Raw genomic sequence first — 24,380 nt, 5'->3', positions numbered from 1 at the left:
AAGTTTGAAGTATTATTTGACACATATTTTAAGATTGCGTAATACTTAGCTCATAGTAACTGAGATCACCTATGACATTTCCTACTTCATCTCCTTTTACACACACAAAAACATGATAAGTGATGGTTGCCCGCAGAGGCATAGCGCAGTTGGCAGCGGAGGGGCAGATCTTGCTGCAATGAGCCTGAGTTCGAATCTCACTGCTGTCGTGTAGTTGCTTCCATCTCTCAGGCACAAGTGTGAGGCCTTGGGAGATGAGCTTCTGGCAGCCAGTGGGTTAAGGCCTCCCCCTTAACGGGCTACTGCGTACCCTGATTGAACCCCCTCACATGATGTCGGACCGGAGTGTGGGGATGATGTCGGGCCGGAGTGTGGGAGCCGCCAAGGCGACAGAATCGCCTTTTTTTGCTGCAATGATAAGTGATGGTAGGATCCATCATTCATGATATAATAAAATATATAATTCAATTAAATAGGATTGCTCCCATTAAAGAAATTGGAACTGGATGATATGAGAGCCAAAATAATTTATTTGGAAGTGAAATGTAAAATATAATTAACCTGAAATATACAATTAACATAATCTGAAATAGCAGTATATAATTAACATAAGCTAACCATTATGTAATTTAATAATTTGGTTTATTTAATTAAGAAATTTAAATTATGAAATTTCTAATTATTATATTAAGTTATAATTACTAATTAGTACTCGTAATTATCAAGATTTCAATAAATTAGGGTTGAAATGAGACTACTCTCGTCATAAAAATTGGTGCTCGATAACATATCAGATTCAATTTTGGGAGGTATGTTTAAAGAGAAAAAAAATGTCAATGCTATTGGCGTGTTTCCCTTTCACACGATACCAAAAAAAAGTTCTTAGTTCGATAATCTTTATTCTAAAATCACCTCAAAATCCATTTTTTTCTAGATTACATTATAGTTTGGGGACAAAAAACTTAATTGATTTGGGATTGAAAGGAAGGACACCACTTGAATGCATTAATCTTAACAATAATCTCCAAGATTAAAGCTGAATATATAACTAACAGAAGCTAACTAACTATTTTTTAAACCCCAACAATACAGAAATGTTTAGTTGAATTACGAGAAAAAAAAGTAAGGAATGAAAAGGACGAGGGAAATTGAAAAAGTCTACGAATTGGACTTTTTAATTTTATCTTTGAAAAATATTCATAACATCACTATTCTAGGTATTTATTCTATTATTCTTTCACGAGAATTGAATCAGACTAGTTGAATTTTGTAGTACAAGAGAAAAATATTTAGTCCTGTAGTGTTGTTGTATTTAGAAAAAGCAGAAAACACAAAGACGTTGGAGGTTTGGATTTATTTTTAAATATCTTAATATTAAAGAATAAATTTTTTTTATTTCCCTATTAGAATATAAAATAAAATACTATACTTACGCCAGCAGCTTATATTTCCAAGCAGAAGAAAAGGGCCAAATTCTTTAATTATGCCAGATCTTATTTATTTATAGTATTTCTGGGTCAATATATAGATTCATTAATTATTTTTATTCTTTGTACCTGAATAACAAATTTACAGACAAGCATACACTCATATTTCTTTTTCCATTTTTTTCTTGCTTGAATTTGATTTTCTCCAATTCGAAAATCCGCAGCTTTTCACGTTTTTTCTCCTTGAAGAAATTGTAGATTACATGATTTTAATCCTCCATTAAACCCGGGACCTCATTTTCTCCATCAGTTAATCACTCACACCAACTCGCTGACGAAGCAATAAATGCGTTGCTACTCATTCCATCCAAAAAAGATCACTTCTTTTTCACAATTTTGAACAGAAGCAATGGGAGGTTGACATTTCAGAAACTGGGTGAGAGAGGTTGCTCGATTTCATGGGGTGTGTTCTTGGAAAAAGAGGCACTCGCCGGAAGCGGGAAAGCAATCAACGGCGGGCAACGGAATCGGCCGCCGCCGTCATCAACGAGGCTGAGGGGGGACGGCGGAATGTGCCGGAATTCAGGCTGAGAATAGGCGCCGGAGCGGAAGCGTGGCCGCCGTGGCTCGTCGCCGTCGCCGGCGACGAGATCAAGGGGTGGGAGCCGCGGCGGGCTAACTCCTTCAAAAAACTTGCAAAGGTACTTATAAATTCCGTCAATTCACGGCGTTAATTTGTTTGTTGTTTAGTTAATCAGTCACCCTTTGCTGATTCACTGATTGTAAAGGTCCTACTTTTATCATGCTTTCGCATTATGTACTACTTTCTATGCGGTAGGTACAAGCGTTGTAAGCATTCTCTTTCTTGCTTATTAGTCTAGAAGATATGCTGTTTGTGCATGGTAGAAAGTGATATAAACTGATAATGATTGTAATAGAGTGTAGAGTAGTAATGTGATGATTTTTGAAAAAATTCTGAATTTTTGGGATGGGGGAATGAATGGTGGACAGATTGGGCAAGGGACGTATAGCAATGTGTATAAGGCTAGGGATTTGATGACGGGGAAGGTGGTGGCGTTGAAGAAGGTGAGGTTCGATAACTTTGAGCCGGAAGCTGTGAGGTTCATGGCAAGAGAGATACTTGTGTTGCGGCGACTAAATCATCCGAATGTGATCAAGCTCGAAGGCCTTGTTATTTCGCGGATGTCAAGCAGCCTCTACCTCGTGTTTGAGTACATGGAGCATGATCTTTCTGGCCTTGCTGCTGTTCAATCTTCCAACTTCACCGAGGCACAGGTCAGTAAGTATTAAAGAAAGTAATCTTATCTGTTTTCTTGGGGAGTTTTATCTACTTGATATGTTCAATCAGTGTTTGGAGTGTTAAAGCTTTTGTTAAAACCTTTCCTTGAATTATGCAAGTTTTTCACTTTTTTAGATATATAGTAGCAACAGTTATCTTTTATTTGTTCGTTTTGGATGCCGATGGTAGAATTAGCTTCATCTTTGTACACAAACAACAAAGGCCCATGTTTATCAACAATGAAGTTTCTGATTGGTTTTTACACAGTAGGTTTAACTACGTTTGGTAGTTGGATCTTTCGTTTCTTTCTTCTCGCTATTTATAAGGCGGGGGGATGGGAGCCTATGGGCAGAGGGGATGCATCTAACAGTATTCTTTTCCCCTGTTTCTGTTTGTATTGAGGAGTTGCTATGTATGTACTTATTCTCCTGTTTCTGCAATTCTAAGATGTCTTGGAGCTGATCATAAAAAATCTAAAATTCGGAGCTTAATTTCTATCCTACTAGCAACTGGCTAACACTATAACTGTAGTGATCATCTGATTTCATCGTCATCTATCTCTTGCATTGAGCAGAGTCGTGTAGTACTCATGTATTATCGTAATAGCTACCTCATCATTCTCTTCTTGTCGTGCAGGTCAAGTGCTATATGAAGCAACTGATATCCGGTTTGGAGCATTGCCACAGCAATGGTGTCTTGCATCGTGATATCAAGTGCTCTAATCTGCTTATTGACAATGAAGGGATACTAAAGATAGCCGATTTTGGTCTTGCTACTTTTTTCAATCCCGAAAGCAAGAAACCAATGACGAGTCGTGTGGTCACCCTCTGGTATCGCCCTCCTGAACTGCTGCTAGGGGCCACTTCCTATGGTGTCGGTGTCGATTTATGGAGCGCTGGCTGTATTCTGGCGGAACTTCTCTCTGGAAAGCCAATACTGCGCGGACGAACCGAGGTAATTTTGTTTAGGTTATCTGCTCTCAAATAGTACGCACCTACGTGTCTAACAAAAATCGGACAATTTTATAACCTCGATTATGGAATCTTTTGCGAATTAGGTCGAGCAGCTGCACAAGATATTCAAGTTATGTGGTTCTCCTCCCGAAGAATTCTGGAAGAAATCGAAGTTGCCCAACGTGACTCTTTACAAACCCCAGCAGCCGTATAAATGTTGCATTAAGGAGACGTTCAAGGATTTCCCACCGTCGTCTCTTGCTCTAATAGGAACTCTTCTTTCAATCGACCCTCATGCACGAGGCACTGCTACTGCAGCATTGAATAGTAAGGTAAGTAACCGTGTGTCCAATGTAAACTCGTTGCTTCAAAGTCGTTTCGTTGCTGACCATTTCGAGAGTTTTTGCCAGTTCTTTACAACTGAACCGTGTGCCTGTGAACCATCAAGTTTACCAAAATTTCCTCCTACCAAAGAAATGGATTTAAAATTGAGAGATGAAGCAGCCAACAGGTGTGTCACTTTCTTCATTCTTTTATATAATTGACATCAATAACAGTATTCTGAGTTGTTACATTTTCTTCACTATCTTAGCAGGCAACGCGGTTTAGGTAGAAAATCTCACATCGCCGATGGCCATAGAAGATCTCGAGTGCACAACAAGGCAATTCGTGCAATTCCAGCTCCCGAAGCCAACGCTGAACTCCAAACGAATTTAAATGTATGTCACCAGTTTCTTAACTTAATTTCATATATATTCTTGAGAAAAAGGCGCGTTTTTGGGTAACGAAGCTTTTTTAAATCTCGTGCAGAGGCTGAGAGTGATGTCGGACGGGAAAGGGAAGAGCAAGAGCGAGAAGTTCCCACCACCACATCAGGATGGCGCAGTCGGCCACCCTATGTCATTCGCTGATGATGTTTCTGTCACTTCCTCGACTTTTGATACCAAGTCATTAACGAAGAGTGCTTCTTCAAGGAGGAAGAACGGTGAAGTAGAGCCTCACGGTGCTCCTTCTCATCGCTTCATGAACGCCTTCTATCCGTCCTCCGTTGCTCGTTCCATGGAATTCAGGTTCGGCCGCAGATGAACAGCTTCGACACAGCTGTGAGCATGTTCTCAAGAATCAACTCTGCTTATCAACTGTACTTATTGAGATTGTGGTGTATAAAACAAATCATAGAGAGATTGGGGTATGTTTAAAAAGGACATATTTTTGTGTACAGTATTAGAGATGGAAGTTGATAAAGAAGGAGGATGAGAAGTGGGGTTAAATGCAGCTCAAGTTTATTTGTAGTAAGTTTTATTGAGAAAAATAAGCAAATTTTGACATGTCTGTTACTTTTAAGACTGCAATATTATTAATCTTTTGGAATTGGATACCAGACTTCATTTAATAGCCCCTTTTCCATTTGCTAAAATACTGTCCTGGAATAATTTATAGCCCTTTTCCATTTGCTAAAATATTGTCTTAGAATAAGTTATGACACAAGTTTTAAGAAATATAAATAAATGTTGGTAAAATAAGTTAGTGGAATATGAGTCACACTTAGTTTTATAATAAAATGTGAGTAGAATAAGTTGGTGGAATGTGAGACCTACTTACCATTTATAGTAAAAGTGAAATATAACTCTTAGAGCATCCACAATGGTCAAGGACCTCCCATAGCCTTCACACTGCCACATCATCTAGGACCTCCCATAGCCTTCACACTGCCACATCATCAGCACTAAAATTCTCCTGCCACATCAGATTGCCACATCAACTGGACATCAAATGGCTCTCACATAGCCTTCCCACTACCTATCTACATCACTAATAACAATTATATAATTTAATTTACAATCGTATCAACATACGGAATTTAATTTACGAGACAAATATGAGAATTTCGAATAATACTATTAAAATTTAAAAAGTACATTAAATTTTAAAAAAAAGTACAATAATTTAAAAAAAGTACAAAAATTAAAAAGTACAATTAAAAAAGTAAAAAAAAATCACTCCTCGCCGTCGTCCTCGTCTCCGTCGTCGCCCAACCCTTCTTCACCGTTGTCGCCGCCGCCTCTGTCGCCACCTACGCCGCGGCTATTCCCGCCGGTCTCCCTCCTCATCGCCTCCAATTCTTCACGCTGGCTCTGGAGCAATACACGAAGATAATCCTTCACCTCGGGGTCCACCGCCGATTGGAAGTCGGCTAAGGTCTTCACCATTTGAGCGCGCGTTTGTTGGCGCGCGAAGAATTTGAGCTCCTCGGTAGACCTGCCGAGGGGGGATGCCGAATGGATCCCCTGGGAACTCGGGGTGCCCGCCCTCGCAACCTGTTGCGCCCGCCTTTGGCCAACCGGGCGAGGTCGGCGACCAAACGAACCAGGGGTCGGGACCTCCTGGGCCGTCTCGGGGAGGTCTGTCGAACCACCGCTGCTGCCGCTATAATCTCCGGTATAGTTTAGTTTCTGCTTCTTCGGCCAGCCAGCGTCGACACCTGCCCGGAATTTCTCCGACTCGTTGAGCACAACGTAGCAGTTCCAGTAGGTGAACTCATAGTACTTCTTCTGCGGATCGGGGTAGGCTCTCTCCGCAATCCTCCTGCAGTCTTCCTCTGTTTGGCCACTGGTCTGCATGCGGAGGGCGTTGGCGTACAAACCCGAAAATCGAGAGACGCCAGACCTGATTCAGTCCCAGCACTTCCGGCACTCCTCCCCGGTGCGCGGTCTCCCTTCAGGGCAAAATGCCCTGTAGGCTTCGGCTATCTTGGCCCACAAGTTGATGATCCTCTGGTTGTTCGAAACGAGAGGATCGTCGCAGACACTCACCCACGCCTTGGCAAGCGCAACGTTCTCCGCGTACGTCCACTTCCTCCGGACTCGGCTATCCTCCTCCGACTGCGACGACTCGCCGACCTTCTTGGCCTTGCCCTTCTTCTTACCCCGCCCTACTCCCTGGCTTTGAATGAGAGTTTCCGGAACCTCGTTAATATCAAAACCCAAGTCCGCTAAGGAGAAGGTCTCCGTATATTGTGCATCCGTTGGGGTCGATGTGTGCGAAGAACCGGTGGAAAAATCAAAAGTCGGCCGATAGGCGTTGTCCCCCCCGGGCGTCCCCTGTGGCGGTGGAATCATCTGCTGCGCCGGTGCCTGCATGCCGGGTTCCCACCCCGGCATCATCTGCATAGGGGGCTGCATGCCAGGTGCCCACCCCGGCATCATCTGCTGCCACGGGTACATGTTGTAGTACCCGGTCATCGGAGGCCAACCACCTCCCCCAGGAGCCGGGGAAGTCTGGGACCCTACCCCGGGAGTCGGGGGAGTCTGAGACCATCCCCCGGGAGTCACTAGAGTTCCTGCGTAGTTGTTCTCCATTGCTCGTTATTGATCTTGTATAGAAAGAAAGATAGAGAGAGTACTCGTTAAAACTAGTGGTGCGAATGAAAATGAAGTCCAAAGCGCGTATATATAGTGTTTTCGAAAAAAAAATTAAAAATTAAATTCTGACGCCGATCCGAGGCCTACAATGGCGCCGTGAGGATCGGCGTTAGAACCAGCGTCACCACACGAATCGGCATGGGTACGCCGAAATTGACGCCGATTTCGCCGACGCCGGTCGCAATGGTTCGGCGTCAGAACCGGCGTCGGCGAAAAATCGGCGTCACGGTTTTGACGCCTCCATTGCTGATGCTCTTATTATGGAACTGACAAAATATAACTCTTATTGTGGGACAGAAAGAGTATACCAAAAACCAATATTTTTAGTTGTAACGTAAGTATTTTTTTTATTTCAGCCACAACATTTCTAAAGTAGTTAGTTTTATTTCAATCTTCTCTGGTCACAAGTCAATCCACCATATTATTAGTTAATAATAATATTTTAGTTTTAATACTAGAAAAGTAATAAAAATATAATGTAGTTAAAAAATAAAGAGTAATTAAAATTAAAACAATTCAAAAAACTAAAGACAACAAATAATTTCTTCTATGCTATAATTTGGTTGTACGATCATATGAACTAATGAACGTACTATCACTAATGATTAACGACTTAACGTACTATCACTAATGATGGAACATAGATATGTTCCATAATATAGCTATAAAACAAAGAGTTATAAATTTAATTTAAATTAAAAAAGGCTTATGATTTTGCAACTATTATATGCAAAACCAACTTCTTAATATAGCTATAAAACAAAGAGTTTCTTTCCATATTAGAAAGTTTAGGAAAAAACACATGAAAAATGACTCAATTAAAGAGAACCAACCGTTATACACACTCATCCATGATTCTATCAATACATTGGGCCTCGTGTGAAGCCTGAAATAAGCCTTCAATTCTTCCAAAAAGGAAGCCCAAACAAGAGGCCCATTAGCGATGAATGTTCAAAATCATTACTGCCGCTGCTGCCTGCTTCTTGACTCTGCCTGTTCCAGAAAACTCCAACTCAAATTTTGGTTGACAGAAGAGAGACCATGGCTTTGTTGATGGAACCTGGCTCTGAACCCATAACCAACGACGAAATCATTGATCTTGAGGCTATCGCTGCGCTCAAAGAGTCTGCTGCTATTGAGCTCAAGGTTCTTTCTCCTTCCAATTTTCAATTTCTATTTTACTCAATTTTTCTATTCCGTTTGTTAATAATGTAGTTTCTTCATGAAATTGCTTCACAATTCTAAACTATTTATGCCTGATTTGAGCATTGGAAGGTGGAAACTGCATCGGTTCAGTTCTATACTATAATTGGCGCTATTTGATTGTTTGTGATTTTATTTTATTGTTTTACGGTTTATAATTAGTTTTGAAAGAATGATCGATTAATAAGTTGTGAGAATATTTCTGTTTATACTCAAGAAGGTTGAAGGATGAAAGGAAAACAGTGTATTTTGCTGTGTCGTTTCAGGAAAAGGGAAATGAGTATGTGAAAAAGGGGAAGAATCATTACTCAGATGCTATTGATTGCTACACTAGAGCCATTAACCAGAAGGCCTTAAGTGATCCCGAGAACTCTATTCTTTATTCCAACAGGGCGCATGTGAATCTGCTCTTGGGAAATCACAGACGAAGTCTCCAGGATGCTGAGGAGGCCATTAAGCTGTGTCCAACAAATGTTAAGGTTGTGCTTCCATTCTGATTTTGTTATATAAAGCTACTTCGCTCTTCAGTCAGTTACTAACTCCTCTGTTGGAGTTTAGGCTCTTTATAGGGCTGTCAAAGCATCATTGTCGCTCAATCTGTTTTATGAAGCAAGATCATATTGTGAAAAAGGGCTTCAACAGTCTCCAGACAATGAAGAACTGAAAAAGCTAGCCAAGCAAATCGATGCAAAGAAATTGGAACATGAACGACATGAAGCTGAAGTGTCCAAAGCTGTCGCAGCAGCTAAGGTTTTTGAGTTTGTATTTTTTTGGTATAACTTGGGTGCTAAAGTAGTCGGTTTTTGATCTTTCAAGTTGGAAACATGCAGGATATCATCTCTGTCTTGGAGGATAGGCAGATAAAACTTGGAAAGGCAATGTATCAGGAACTCACTGGTATTAAAAAACCAGTGCTTGACAATAACAAAATTCTCCATTGGCCTGTTGTACTTCTCTATGCAGAGGTTATGTCCAGTGACATCATTGAGGATTTCTGCGAGACTGATATGTTTTTTGAACATCTTGATATGATATCCTTTTCATATGCTTCTTTTTTAGTGAAAGTTTCAGTTAATCTAACTATAGTCATTTTCTTATCAGTATCTTGTAATGAATCCAATTATTAGTAAATCTTTTAATCCTTAGCTTCCGAACATGTTCTCTGAGGGTAGTCCACCTTTGCCCTGGGATCCAGATAATGCATACAGTCGGGATGCTCTTGAGCTGTACTATGAGGTAAGAAATGTTCCACGTAGATGGATTTTTTTTTTGTAGCAGCAGGGTTTCTGTCATATCTAATATACCCTCATTAAACTTTAAAGACATTACATTAATTCATGCATTCATGAGTATTTTGACTGATTTCCCACGTTTGGAATATCAAAGTCACTGTAAGGGAACCATTCCTTGATACCATGCAACCACCACCATTCCCTTCCCCTTTCCCCGAGCCACCATTCCCATCATCCCCTGAGTAAAGTAGTGCCAAATAGTGTTCAAACTGTTTTTTAGTTAAACTAAAAGGTTTCACATGTCATTGTAAGCTAAATCAATTGTTCTTAAAATGCGTTGAGCAATAAATAAATTTGTATGATAGATCTCAAAGTTTTACTGGATGATGTTTTCATTTTGTTAGCTTTCTTCTCATTTGTATGTCCCATCTATTTTCCCATTTGTCATTTGTTTGGGGGAAAAATCTTGATTCAACAGGCTGACTCTGGAGTTAGTTTCTCCAAAAAAGAAGCTCTAAATTATCTGTTACAAGGAACTGTTGCATCTCATCTGGAAAAGAGTGGGGGTGAAGAGACTGATGCTGCTACTCACATTGCCTATTCAAGTGGTATGCTTTATATCTTAACAAACAGTGTTAGTAAATATAAGTTGATGCGTAGTTGGATTATTGTGAAAGTGGCAATTGTTATTGTGACGAGAGTGGTTATTAGCCTTCACTGTTAAACAAAGAGCTTTTCCTTCACTTGACAATGGTAACTTTCATGCTGCACCAAAGGTATTTGGCACAATTGTTCATTCATTCTTCATCAATTTCAGGTAATAGACCTAAATGGGTCAAAGTAAATGAGAGAAGAACACTACATGACGTTCTGAGAAATTCTGATATTATTGTGCCTGGAATTCCAGGTTTGTCCTTTTCACAAGACAATGTATGTTACTTGACATCTGAATTCATCTTGATTTGCTCTATCTTTCTGTCATGCCTCTTGTTGGTTGCAGTGTTTTTTATTGTGTCAAAGAAGTCAAGCTTCTATAGAGACTTTATGTCTGGAAATTGGTCTCCTCCAAAGATCGCTTGATCAAGTTGAAGATCCTTTGTAGACTAGTTTAGAGGAAGTCACAAATTATTTCAGCGTATTTTGATACCTGAAAGTTTTGATATTGTGACTGAATTCATGCTATAGACTACCTCTGTATTTATGTAGCTCATATACGTGGACAACAATGTTTCTTCTTGATGATTTTCATCTTCAAAATTCCAGATGTGTTGCACTTAATTGCAACGGCTGCTTTAATTTGTGTTTGTCCAATGTGATTTTTTGAGGTTTACTTTCCCATTTGGAGAGATTAAGAAATAGAAGCCCGCAAAAAAGCGTAAGGAGCTCCTCTATGGTAATGTGAATTACATGAACTTATTTTAGATAGGAACGGTCTAAAAAAATGTAATGTTGGTGGAAGAATATGTAAAGGAAGGAAGCATTCCACCTTGTTAGCCTAAGCAGTTGCAGCCAAAGCAGTTGATCTGTAACAAGTTCTCTTTGCTGCGCGGACAATGTCCTCAACCTGACAAACACACCCAACATCAGATACTCCATAAATATTGGAGTTGCAACAAGGATAGGCATAAACAAAGCATTGACATTTCCAAGTTTTTTCCTAGCCATTTTTTTAAAATTTGGAGTCTTGAATCATCATGGGTTGAGAGTATTTTGACCAGTTTAGTCTCTATGCCACCAATAAAATTAACTCAACTAAAGCAGGACAAAGCAGATGGGCATACCTGAGGGACAGCCATTCTTTCAAGATTTGCAGCATAGGGCATGGGAACATCAGCCCCTGAAATTCTCTCAACAGCTGCATCAAGATACTCAAAACTATCTTCAAGAACAGACGCGCTGAAAAGCCAAAACAGGATCATAAAATAAACATTACCATTTAATAGGGATAGGAAAATGAATTGAGAGAGAGAGAGAGAGAGAGTCAATAAGATACCAAATTTCAGCACCAACACCATGTTGAGGGAATCCTTCCTCAACAGTCACCAGCCTGTTTGTTTTCCTAACCGAAGCATTTATTGCAGCTCTATCAAGAGGGCGGATTGAGCGAAGATTTATCACCTGCACATGAAAAAGGAGTGGAAACATAATTGTAATTCCAACTTCACTCTCCATAAGAAAGTATAATGGGATATACATAATGAAAGATTTTAGCTACCTCAGCACTGATTCCTTCTTTTGCGAGAATGTCACCAGCCTGTGCATATTAGATTAAGAGGAGTATAACCAATGGGTAAGAGGAGTATAACCAATGGGTTAAGAAATTATACACTGATCTATTTAGTGGGACCGGATTTTACATTCCAAAAAATTAAGCATTGAAGATGCATTTAACAAATAATGACATACCTGAAGAGCATATCCAACCATCTTCGAGAAAGCAGTGATAGTTACATCCTTTCCTTCTCGTTCTATCTGCCAAAAAATAAGTTCGGATAGATAATCATTAAGCTGCAAACAGTAATCACATGATATTTTATAGAGGCATAATGTACCTTGGCTTTCCCAATAGGAAGACAGAAACTGGAGTCGAGGACTTCAGCTGATACAGGAAATGATTCACCATACCTGTACATAAATAGTCACCAAGAAAAAAAAATTAGTTCAGGATCATACCAAAATCATAGCACCAAAGTATTAGGGCTTACAGCAACTCATTTTCCAGGAAGACAACCGGATCTGGATCCCGTATTGCAGCCTTAAGAAGACCACGAGCATCTTCTGACGAATAAGGAGTCAGTACCTTTAAACCTGGGCATGCGCCAAACCACGCTGCATAGCACTACAAAGAATACAACTCAGTTTGCACTGCTAGACATATTGATATCTAATTTTAACTCCATATATTGTGTAACAATTTCCTTTTTCAAACATTACAAGAAATCTATTCAACAACAAATTCTTAATCATGTTAGAAAACTCATTAAGGGTTGGAATTTCAGTTAAAAACACCTTATGTAACATCCTTGGCAACAAAGATCCTGATCTTTCAACATGTCTCAGATTAGGATATGTGGCCCAGTGACCAACAGCTGGTTATGTTTCTGTTAATCCCAATCATGAATACAGATAGCTACATATATGGAAATGATTTTATATTTAAATAAGCTCACAAGTGCGAAAACAAGGAAAAAAACACAATTTAAAAAAAAACTACAACCTCAGAAGCACAAGATTAATTATTTATAATTGAATTCAATAAGTTGGGAATCACAGTGTAAGCTCAACTTCCAGCAAAAATGATCTTTCTATGGGGAGGTAACCACGTGACTATGAATAATTCCTATTGTACAAAGAGCGCAAATGATGTCTTATCTAGAATTTAAACTAATTAAACTTCTATTTAACTAAGTTGTAAAAATCGAAAGGGTGTATAAGTGGCAGTGTAAGGTTTAGTTTTTCTTATTCTGCCAACAAAGTATCAGGTTTCCTTTCATGGGTGAAGGTAATTTTTTTTTTAAATCTCACAAATTTGGACTGTTTTTGTGCTATTCTGCCAAGTTTATACTATCACTACTAATGAAAGATAAAATCAAGTTACGTCAATAATGGACACCATCCCACGATCGACTATCTAGTTGGTGCAAACTTGCAATAATGTGTTACAGCAAGTCCTATGGCCTACATGCTTAGCCCCTTTACAGTGTCAGTCCTAAACTTAGCAGCTATCAGCCAATGGAGCTTAGAAGAATATTTTCAAATTCCTAACTATCATAAAGTATTACCGTACCTGAGAATGTTGAGCACCTACACCAGCAGCTGCACCATCTGGGCCTCTGAAAACTATGGGCACTGATATTTGCCCAGAGGACATGTAATTTGATTTTGCAGCAGAATTGATAATGTGATCAATGGCCTGCAGCAAGAACTTGTCAGTTACCTCCATCACTCAGCCCTAGCACATTTGGTTGCATGTAGGCTTAAGAATCTACATATGCTTTTTGGAGGAGATTCATGTCAAGGTGTAGGTAGAACTGTAGCTTAAAACACATCCAGAAACCTTACCTTGCTCTCAACACCACACAAAAGAAAAAGGAAAAAGAGAGAGAGAAGAAAGTCCATGAAAATTTATGCAGTAGTTGTCAAAATTGGACTAGCAAAGTAAGAATGCAACATAATGCTAAAAGAAAGAAAACACCACCAACGCGGGGAGTTGGAGAAAGTCTAAAAAAATTATTTTCAAATTTTAAAGGAATGGAAAAGACATATGTTAGAATTGCAGCAATACAATATATCCCTGATTGAAATGCATATATTTGTCTCATACACTATGGGGATGGTGAGGAGATATATATATCTATACACATTCATAAAAGTATGACTAGCAAAGTTAGAATGCAACATTATACAAAACCACATCCAATACCTTGGGACCCTAACCTATTAATGTTGTCGATAATATCATGAATGATCAAGTTATATGCCTTCATTCTCTTATGTTTGTTCAAAGATGATGGTAGTAGCCTAGCCATTAACATGTTTAAAAACCATTCCAAATGGACTTGAATGGTCATCCAATTCTAGAATTGTAAGGAGTCTGGTGGTTAGTTTTAAAAAGATTCTATGATAACTCACTTCCTAACAAGTTCATGCTACATAAGAAATTAGCCCCTTCCTCTGGAAGGGGGAGAGTGATACGACCCAAATTTTATTGTTCTTTCATAATCTAATGTTCCTTCTGATATTTCAACCAAATATCTCATAATTATGTCAAACAAAGACTCCTAAAGAGAAAATGCTAGAAAAGGAATTTCTACCATAGACTACATTCCAAAAGTTGACGTGCAAATGCAACAAAACACAAAAAGTAAAATATATTCCAAAAACCAAAGACTGCCATCCTCCAGAACACGATGACAAGAAAATGGCTAAAAAACATCTTAAAGTTAACATTACAGGGCAGAGTATCCAGATTATTACACCTTATTAATCTAGTGTTATTGACCAATCGGATGTCATTGTAGGACTTACAATACCTAACGACGGTGGTAGAAGAAACTGCAACAAGAGGCAGTTATAATTTTGAAACTGGCCTTGGAAATATTTAGGCAAATTCTTAATTCTAAAAATACATATTTTGTGAAGCTAAAACATAGTGATAAGGAGAAATCTAACCTGCATTGAGAAGTTGAATGTCATGAACTCAATTACAGGTCTTAGACCATAATATGCTGCACCAACTCCAATTCCAGCAAACCCAGCCTATGTAAATTATGAAATTAAGAAATATTTTCAATTTAATCAAATTTAAAAAACTCATGTGCCCAGGAAAAGAGCCAACCTCGGTGATGGGTGCATCCAGCACCCTCTCTGGGCCATATTTGTCAAGAAGCCCTTTCGTAATCTAGTAACAAATGGATAAAAATTAGTACTAATACATAGTAGTAATTTCCATTTGAAGGCTTCACCCAGTGAACCAAATCTCACCTTATATGCACCCTGATACTCGCCAACCTATATAACAATAGCTCAGTTTAAAATGTGACACAAGTAACAAATATCAAATTTTGAAGTAAAGCATCATGTATGAATGAAGTGGTTTAATGTTCCATGATACCTCTTCACCCATTACAAAGACTTTGGGATCAGCTGACATCTCTTCATCAAGTGCCGAGTTCAAAGCATCACGAACTGTCATCGCCTAGAAAATATAGCAACAACATCAGTTGACATGAATATACATCTCATAAACATTAAACCTCTCAACAAATGACTGGTCAGTAAAGTGAATATGCTGGGCAAGACAATATGGAATCAGACAGACCATAATCACAGGCCGAATGAAATAAGAAAGTGAAATAACACTGGAAACATAATTCCATACATCAACGGAAATTGGAAGGCAAATAATTTTATGGATCCTTTACAAAAAAGGCTATTCTATTAGTCAATAGTCATTTAATCAGGTTTCCTTTCACAGTGGCTACAACAAACGTACAACTGAGTACAAGGTGGAAATAGCTATACCACCTTTGCTGAAGAAGAGAGAGCCCTAGATGCAATCACTCGAAGTCCTTGCTCCAAACCCTTCCAAACCAAAAAACAAATCCGGAATCAAGTCAAGAGTAGTGAATAGTCAAATGAATGAACCACCAAGAAGCGGAAATGAACTAAGGCAAAACAAAAAAAAGGAATTACCCAAGCATGAGCGCCTTGGCAGGCAACTTCTCTCCTCAAAACTCCCAACATATCGGCTTCTCTATACAGCTCCCTGATTAACATCAAACAAACAACAGATCACAATCACACACACACGCAGATACATTTAAATCCACTCTCCTAGACCAATTACATTTATGCATAATCAAATAAAATCTCGTCTCTCAGATCAAATCTCGCGTCACAGAAATCGTTTACAATCCAACAATCTTTAAAAAAAAGTATACCGCCTACCTAAATTCAGTACAGAAACAAGTGTAAATGATAATCAAGGAAAAAAATTGAACGAATATGTTGAAAAATATAGGCTTACCAAAACAAAAAACGAGAGAGAGTTGAACCGTTTGGTGAGCTGCGTTTTAAGGTGGGATTTAACGGGGAAGATTTATGCATACCTTCCTCTGTGATAGAGCCTGAGTTAGAGCATCCGCCGCGTTGAGTGGACACCCGTCCGTCCGTGTAGCGGTGTGGCACCGCCTGCTCGCCATTGTGCTCTTGCCGCTGGCGCGGCGCTGCTCGATGCATCAAGCACGTTCGTGCTAGCGAGCCGCTGACGTAGCGCGTTCTGATTGGCGAACGACATTTTCATTGGATATTCATTTTTTTAAAATCGAAAATAATAACAAAAATTTAAAAATATATATTTTCAAATTTTATGAATTTAATTATGTAATTTTTAATTTTTTTTAATTTGTAATAGTATTTTTAATATTTTTAATGCATTTTAATTTTGTGGAAATGTTTTTATTTAAATTGAATAATAGAATGGTGGGACCTTGAGCTTGTCCTTGCGGAAGAGCATGGATGTGATGTTATGCTCTTGCTTGAGAGGAGAGAATAAAAGTGGATTCGGGCCAATATCCGTACTCGGTCGTAAGAGGAGGACGGATGAGGATGCTATTACTACAAATGCTTTAATTCCGTTTGGCGGCTCCACCTCAAATTAGAGAGTACCACTCGCTATAGCGTAAGTGTGATTTTGTATTGAGGAAAGTTGGTGATTCTTTATTATCTTGTACCAAAATGACGATTCTGTCCCTATGTATGTATGCCCGAATCACAAAGTATTGTGTTATTTTCTATTTAATTTATAAGTTTTTAAAAATAAAAAATTTATTTTTCACAATTGTCTCGCCTGCTGAACTTTCGTCGAGATTGGTTGCAAGACATTCGATGAAAAATCTATAGAAGAGTGATAAAATGTGATAATTTGAACTTTTTTAGTATATTGATTAAATAATCTTAATTTGTAATAACATATAAAAAGTTAATGAAAAATATTAAAGGTGGGAGATAACTTTAATTTTATTTTTACTGAAAATAAATTTAATATGCATCAAAATATTTAATTAAAGAAATAAAATCATAAAAATGCGAAAAGTATTTTAGATGCATTTAGTTTCAATATTATAGGAGTATATAATTACACTTGTTAGCATATTTATAAATTAATTCCAATATTTAATATTTCAATAGTATACTAAAAAAATTAAAAATAAGAAAATAAAATTTATGTGCATAAAATATTTCAATAAAAGAAATTTAGGTCAATAAATAAAGAAATCTTCCATATATTAGGTGCATTTAGTTTCCATATTATACATGGTTTATAGAACTCGTATTGAGTCAAGTGAGATTATAAACGGCGGACGAAGAGAGTAATTAATAGAGCATATTTGTGTGTGTTTAAGTTGGCCTACCGATAAAAGTAGTAATGTTTGAGTTTGAATTTGTCTAATGGTAGAGTGATGATGTTTGAGAGTAAAGGTTTGGAGTTCGAGTTTAGAGTTTAGTGTGACGTAATTTTTAAATTTATACTTCATGTTCGTCGTTCATGGAGCATCTCTCACGTGTTACCTATCTCACCTGATAATCACGAGCGCCGAAGCCCATTCAAGCAAACTATAATAAATCGTTGAATTTGTATACTACATATAATTTCAATTAAATTAGTATACATACATATATCACTGAATCTGAACCCAAATTCCGGAACTCGGAACTCGAGCATGCACCACAAACAACACGTAATACCCCGGCGGCGCGATCTCTCGCGCCGTCGGCCCCAACGCCTCAAACATATACGTCCCTAATCCTAAACACCACACCGCAACCCCCCTCAACACCATCATCCTCTGACTCATCGAGAAGAGTGCGTGTTGAACGGCGGCGCCACTATCCTAACCGACACAGCTTCCGCCTCCAAAAACTCCGCCACCCTAAACCTCACCGTGAACGACGTGTTGTATCCCACCGCGCCGCTCACTCTCACGATCCGCGGCCTCAGCGGATCCAACTCCGGCGACAGGTACGGCGGCGAGAACGCCTCCAGGCTGAGATCCGTCGGGAAGTCGACGCCGGTGAAGTTGTAGTATATGGGGGTTTTTCTTCTTTAGTTCTAGACCACAAATAACATTCCTTAAGTGTACTGGACTTTTTTTTTATTCCGTCTTTGGGAGAGACGCATGACCCTCATGCGTCTCCTTTTAATGAAACGCATGACGAAGATGCGTCTTTTATAGAGACGCATGAGGGACATGCGTCTCTCAATTTTTTCGAATTTTTTCTTAACGACGCATGAGCGTCATGCGTCACGGGCAAAGACGCATGAGCATCATGCGTCGCTGTGAATGGAAGAGGGAAACGGGAGGTCACATCCAGCTCAGAGTAGCTTTCTGCAATTGTCAGATTATTTCCATTATTAATTCTACTATTTATTACAATTATTATAATTTAATATTACTGCAAAGCAGCTCACCGCTTTCATCATGATCTGCCTCATTCTATTCTTATTTTTCCAGCACCAAAATCGAGATTTTCACTTGCTTGTACAAACACTGGATTAATAAATTCATAAATTCATATTTTTCCATTTCTCATTCAATCGTAATAACTCAGTCCTATAAGGCCATCCACAATAGGAATAGCCCAGCAATAGCCCAGCCATAGCCCAGCCACTGCCACATCATCAGCACTAAAAATCCTCCTGCCACATCATAAATAGCCCAGCCATAGCCTAGCCACATCATAAATAGCCCAGCCACATCAATAGCCACATCACTAATAACAATTATATAAAATGACATAATTAACAATCACACAATATACGGAATTTAATTTACGAGACATATACGGGAAAAGTTTAATAATACTATTAAAATTTAAAAAAGTACAATAATTTAAAAAAAGTACATTAATTTAAAAAAAATACATTAATAAAAAAGAGTGACAATTCACTCCTCGTCTCCGTCGTCGTCGCCTCCGTCGCCACCATCGCCGCCGCCACCATCGCCGTCGCCTCCGCCGCCTACGCCGCTGCCGCCGCCACCGGTCTCCCTCCGTATAGCCTCCAACTCGTCCTGCAGGCTCATGAGCAAGGTTTGAAGCACGCTCTTCTCCACGGGATCCGTCGCCACCCGCCATTCGGCCATCGTCTTGATCAACTGAGCGAGCGTTTGGGCGCGAGCGAAGAATTTGAGCTCCTGGGTGGATTGGCCAAGGGGGGATGCCGACTGGACCTCCTGGGAAGCTCCGGCGTTCCCTCTCGCCGCCTGCTGAGCGCGCTTGCGCCCAATCGGGCGAGGTCGGCCACCGACCGAACGCGGCGTGGGGAACTCCTGCGTCGTCTCGGGGAGGTCGTGGGAACCTCCGCTGCTGCCGCTGTAATCGCCGGTGTAGTTCAGTCGTTGCTTCTTCGGCCAGCCAGAAACGATACCTACTCGGAACTTCTCGGACTCGCTCAGTACAAGATAGCAGTTCCAGTAGGTGAAGTCCTTGTATAAACCCTTCAGTGGGAAGGCTTTCTCCGCTATTCTCCTGCAGTCATCCTCCGTTTGGCCATTGCTCATCATGCGGAGTGCGTTGGTGTACAAACCCGAAAATCGGGAGACCGCCGCCCTGATTCGGTTCCAGCCCTTCCGGCAATCCTCCCCGTTGCGGGGCCTCCCCTCCGGGCAAAATCTCTGGTAGGCTGCTGCTATCTTGCCCCACATGTTGACGATCCTTTGCTCGTTCGAAAAGAGAGGATCGTCGCAAACACTCACCCACGCCTTGCTGAGCGCGACGTTCTCGTCGTCCGTCCACCTCCTCCGTACCTCCTCCTCACCCGGCTGCGACGACTCGCCGACCTTCTTCTTGCCCTTCTTCTTTGGGGCGCCACGCCCCGGCACTACCCCCCCTTGAACTAGAGTCTCCGGAGCTCCGAGAGTATCAAACCCCAACTCATCTAAGGAGAAACTATCAAACCCCAAGGGTGTTTGGGTCGATGTGTGCGAAGACCCAGTCGAAAAATCAAAACTGGGGCGATAGACATCCCCCGCCGTCGCCGGGGACCCCCCAGGAATCCCCTGTGTAGCCGGTACGACCCCCGGAGTCCCCTGTGTAGCCGGTACGAACCCCGGAGTCCACTGTGTCGCCGGTACGACCCCCGGAGTCCACTGTGTCGCCGATGCTCCCCCGGGCATCATCTGCATCCCGGGTACCCACCCCGGTATCGGCGAAAACCCCCCCGGCGGACTCCCCCCCATTGGGGCCCCGGGCATCATCTGCTGCCACGGGTACATGTTGTAGTACCCGGGCACCTGACCCCATCCACTTCCCACAGGGATCGTCGGAGTTTGTGACCCGCTACTCCCGGAACTAGGCTCGTTGTTGAAATCCATTTCCCGTTGTTGATCTTGAACAGAAATTAAGATAGAGAGAGTACTCGTTAAAACAAGTGGTGCGAATGAAAATGACGAGCAAAGCGCGTATATATAGTGTTTCGGAAAAAAAAAATTAATTTTCGCGCTAGGCGGTGCGCTGGGCGATCCAGGCGCTGCAATAGCGCCGAACGGACCGCCCAGCCGACCGCCCAGCGCCACGCGACCGCCCAGCGCTGCGCGGTTTCTCTCTCCAATCGCCCGCTGGGCGGCTGCAATAGATCGCCCAGCGAACCGCCCAGCGCCGGCGCTCAGCTGGGCGGTCGCTGGGCGCCTATTGTGGATGGCCTAACAAGAATATGCATTCTTTTATTTATGTTATCCCACAATAATATACATTTTTTTGTTTAAGCCGCCCCACAAAATTATACAATTTACAATTTGTGAACCTTTTCCCCATTAATAATACTTTGATTACTTTTTTTTCTTTACATTTCTCTTACTTTATCAATTTTGCATTAAAACTCATGTCGAACCCAAAATGTATATTCTCTTAGGACAGAAAAAATATAAATTAAAAAATATTTATATTTAAATTATGCATAAAATACTGTAACAGTTGGAATGATAATCATAGACCCCACAATTTATTGGTTTCCAATCCTCTATTTAAGAATAAAATATAGTCCCCCACTCGACGAATTAATAAATAATGACCCTATTATTTATCAAATGGATTTTAAAATATTGGTTGTGTATTGTATCTGAAACAATAGGTTCATTTTTATCGTGATTTTCAATTATTTGATTTGATTTGATTAGATGAATTATGATTTAAATGAAATTAAGTAATTGTTTGAGATAGTAGAACTCACTAGTAATAATAGACTAAGAACCCACATAATGACAAATTGACAATTGCAAAAGCTACTCTGAGCTGCGGACCCCGCCGGATGTGACCTCCTGCGTTTCCCTCTTCCATTCTCAGCCATTCTCAGCCACCTAATAAAATAGTGACGCATGACGCTCATGCGTCTTTGCCCGTGACGCATGATGCTCATGCGTCGTTAAAAAAAAATCGAAAAATTTGAGAGACGCATATCCCTCATGTGTCTCTATAAAAGACGCATCTCCGTCATGCGTTTCATTAAAAGAAGACGCATGAGGGTCATGCGTCTCTCCCAAAGACGGAATAAAAAAAAGTCCAGTACACTCAAGGAATGTTATTTGTGGTCTAGAACTAAAGAAGAAAAAACCCTAGTATATGTGAGGATTGCTGCCGCCGACCAGGACCCTCCCGTTGGCGAGGAGGATCGTCGTCGAGTGGTACATCCGCGGCCGCGGCGACGCCGCTGCGGATGTGAATCTTTTATCGGCGGGAGCATCGGGTCTGTAGATGTGCGGAGTCGTGACCGGATTCCTCCCCGCTTCCCACCCCTCCGCGCCCGATTTCGCGCCGTTGATTATGATCACGTCGCCGTTGGGGAGGAGAAGCATGTCGCTCATCACGCGCGCGCTCGGCATCTTCGCCATCCCCCAAACCGGCTGGTCGTCGGTCACCCTGATGTAAAAAGAGACTTAAAAAGAATTATATATACTCTATCCAATGCCCATTAAATATTTCATATTGACCAATGCAGTTTAAACATTTGTTTAACTTTGTGAAGAAAAAGTGAATGAAAAAAGTCATGGAATGTTGGTCTTACATTATTAGTTTTATAATAATTGTGAGTAACTATTAAATGTCCCTTATATGACCAGTGTGAGTTTTAAGAAATTGTTTGACTTTGTGAAAAAAGTGGGTGGAAAAAACTAGTAGAATGTAGACTATATAGTACTCCTTCGTCCCATAATAAAAGTCACATTTTATCATTTCGGTCGTCCCACAATAAGAGACATTTCACTTTTACCATTAATGGTAAGTAGATTTCACATTCCACTAACCCACTTCACTCACATTCTATTATAAAATCAATATAAAAAGTGACATGTTCCACTTACTTTACAACTATTCTTTACCTTTTGTCACATTTTGACCGGACACGAGTTTTAAAAAATGTAATAGAAAGTTGGTTGAAAAAGTTAGTGGAATGCGAGTCTTACTTTTAAATATTAGTTTTATACACCCTTCGTCCCCCAAATTTTGTCATAATTTGACCGAGCACGAGTTTTAATAAATGTAATGGAAAGTTAGTTGAAAAAGTTGGTAGGATGTGAGTCTTACTTTTAAAGGGAGTATTTGTTTTATAATAAAATGTGAGTGAGAATAAGTTAGTGGAATGTAGGGTCCATTATAAAAAATGGTAAAAAGTGAAATGTGACAAATTTTGCCAGACGGACGGAAATGGAAAAATGTGACAAAATTCAGGGACAGAGGGAGTATTAAATGTGAGTGAAAATGAGTTAATGGAATGTGCGGTTCACTATAAAAAAATGATAAAAAGTGAAATTTAAAAAATTTTGTGGGACAAAAGGAAAAAGAATTTATGACAAATTTTTAGGTATGGAGCAGGGACGGATCCACCTTAATATAAGGTGGGGCAAATGCCCCTCCTCAAATATTTTTACTATATGCTATTTTGTCAATTTTGTAATTTTTTTTTTTTGAAATTTCTTTATATTTGCCCCTTCTCAAATTCTCAAATATCCAATACATATAATTTTGCCCCCGTTCATTTATATTCCTGGATCCGTCCCTGGTATGGAGCGAGTAATAACTACGAGTATAATGAATTTGTGGAATATATAGTCCGCTTACTAATAATAGTGAAAGTGAGATGTGTCATTTATTGATGTGAATCCCGGGTCATAAATTAGTTTTAGGACGGAACCCCGTGGATTTCTATTACCTGAGGCGGCCGCACGTTGTGGCAGCGCGGAGGAACGTCCCCTTCGCTGCCAGCTGGAACGCGTTGTGCGACGAGCCGCCGCAGATCATGACCTGCGCCGCCACCGGAGTGATATTCTCTTCCACAGGCAACAAAAACACGATCCCGAGCTCGGGTAGTTTCTAGAATCTCCGCCAGTGATGGCGGGAAGCTGCCTCACCACGCGATCCTGCTTGTAATCCAAAACGATCGATTGCCTGTTGGCGAAGATGAAGAGGTTTCCATCGGGAAGCAAGTGCAGAAACGGATACAGATTGTTCTCGTAACCATCTTTCGTTTGCCGGAGAAAATCTAATTTAATCGATCTCGAATCGCCGGGGTAGAACTCGTAATTGTGCTGCGCTCTGCCGCCGACGATGATGATGCGGCCATCAGGGAGGATCTGGTTCGACGCGTACCAGCGCCGCTCGCTCAGCGCGTGGGGGATTCCGCCCAGTCGCAGGAGCTCTCCACGTGGCATGCGGCTATCGCGCGCACCGCGTGGTCGCCGTCGTTGAATCCGCCGGTCTGGACTAGCGTTCCGTTAGCTAGGACCGCGCCCGACGAGCACCACGTGTCGGTCTGGATGGTCAACGCCCGGAATGAATTCGAATGGACGTCGTAGAGGATGGAGTGCGCGGTGCAGTCGGTTGTTAGCACCTTGTCGTTGGGGTCGTCCCGGCACCTTCCGTTCGGGAGGGAGATGTTGGAGGGGCCGAAGTCGGTCCGGTCGAACATGACGACTTTGTTGTTCTTGAGAAGCTGCATGTGCATGGCTGAAATGCCGATGCTCTCGTGCAGGAGGCGCCACTCGCCCCCCAGGGCGAGGGCAGGCGCGGGCCCGGGACCGGGCGCGGTTCTAACAGAGGTAGTAATAAATAAGAGTGATATTAGGATGAGAGATGGAAGCAGCATTGTGAGGGAGAATGTGAAGCTATAGTTTGGTAATAGTTTGGTGTTGATCAGGTGATTTCCACCACCATTGATGATTATACTAGTACTATACTATATTGTATATTCATGCATGTTTATATTTTATGGAAGTGGGAGAATATATAAGGTAATTAGATACAAATATTTATGGATAAGTCTGAAAAATATAAAGACTATGATCCTAAAA

At 40.7% G+C, this 24,380-nt stretch overlaps 3 protein-coding genes and 1 pseudogene across 4 annotated transcripts; 2 read left to right on the top strand and 2 right to left on the bottom strand.

Moving 5' to 3' along the window:
* The first annotated feature begins 1,570 nt into the window (after window positions 1-1,570).
* Window positions 1,571-5,008, top strand: LOC121787153 (probable serine/threonine-protein kinase At1g54610). 2 transcript variants are annotated; one of them, XM_042185809.1, is made up of 7 exons: window positions 1,571-2,128; window positions 2,439-2,723; window positions 3,364-3,681; window positions 3,785-4,012; window positions 4,091-4,191; window positions 4,276-4,399; window positions 4,491-5,008. In XM_042185809.1, exons 1-7 carry the CDS (start codon window positions 1,886-1,888, stop codon window positions 4,764-4,766), a joined length of 1,575 nt encoding a protein of 524 aa, XP_042041743.1. In that variant the 5' UTR covers window positions 1,571-1,885; the 3' UTR covers window positions 4,767-5,008. The 2 variants fall into 2 exon arrangements, with proteins under 2 accessions (XP_042041743.1, XP_042041742.1); XM_042185808.1 differs by having other exon boundaries at window positions 4,273-4,399.
* Window positions 5,009-7,932: 2,924 nt separating this feature from the next.
* On the top strand, window positions 7,933-10,833 carry LOC121787155 (tetratricopeptide repeat protein 4 homolog). The gene is made up of 8 exons (XM_042185811.1): window positions 7,933-8,248; window positions 8,572-8,784; window positions 8,864-9,055; window positions 9,136-9,336; window positions 9,461-9,541; window positions 10,016-10,145; window positions 10,355-10,444; window positions 10,538-10,833. The coding sequence occupies exons 1-8, from the start codon at window positions 8,144-8,146 to the stop codon at window positions 10,615-10,617; spliced, it is 1,092 nt and encodes a 363-aa protein (XP_042041745.1). The 5' UTR covers window positions 7,933-8,143; the 3' UTR covers window positions 10,618-10,833.
* A 52-nt stretch (window positions 10,834-10,885) lies between these two features.
* LOC121787154 (pyruvate dehydrogenase E1 component subunit beta-1, mitochondrial-like) lies at window positions 10,886-16,284 on the bottom strand. The gene is made up of 15 exons (XM_042185810.1): window positions 16,067-16,284; window positions 15,733-15,805; window positions 15,565-15,621; window positions 15,152-15,235; window positions 15,022-15,048; window positions 14,876-14,938; window positions 14,710-14,796; window positions 13,325-13,450; window positions 12,243-12,376; window positions 12,090-12,162; window positions 11,944-12,009; window positions 11,753-11,791; window positions 11,531-11,655; window positions 11,319-11,433; window positions 10,886-11,101 (listed from the first exon to the last, which is right to left on the bottom strand). The coding sequence occupies exons 1-15, from the start codon at window positions 16,276-16,278 to the stop codon at window positions 11,033-11,035; spliced, it is 1,350 nt and encodes a 449-aa protein (XP_042041744.1). The 5' UTR covers window positions 16,279-16,284; the 3' UTR covers window positions 10,886-11,032.
* A 1,436-nt stretch (window positions 16,285-17,720) lies between these two features.
* On the bottom strand, window positions 17,721-24,321 carry LOC121785989 (annotated as a pseudogene).
* Window positions 24,322-24,380: the final 59 nt, after the last annotated feature.

The sequence above is a fragment of the Salvia splendens genome, chromosome 22, assembly GCF_004379255.2.
Source record: "Salvia splendens isolate huo1 chromosome 22, SspV2, whole genome shotgun sequence".
In the NCBI taxonomy this organism is placed as follows: domain Eukaryota; kingdom Viridiplantae; phylum Streptophyta; class Magnoliopsida; order Lamiales; family Lamiaceae; genus Salvia; species Salvia splendens.
This window is presented reverse-complemented; position numbering and strand designations above follow the sequence as displayed.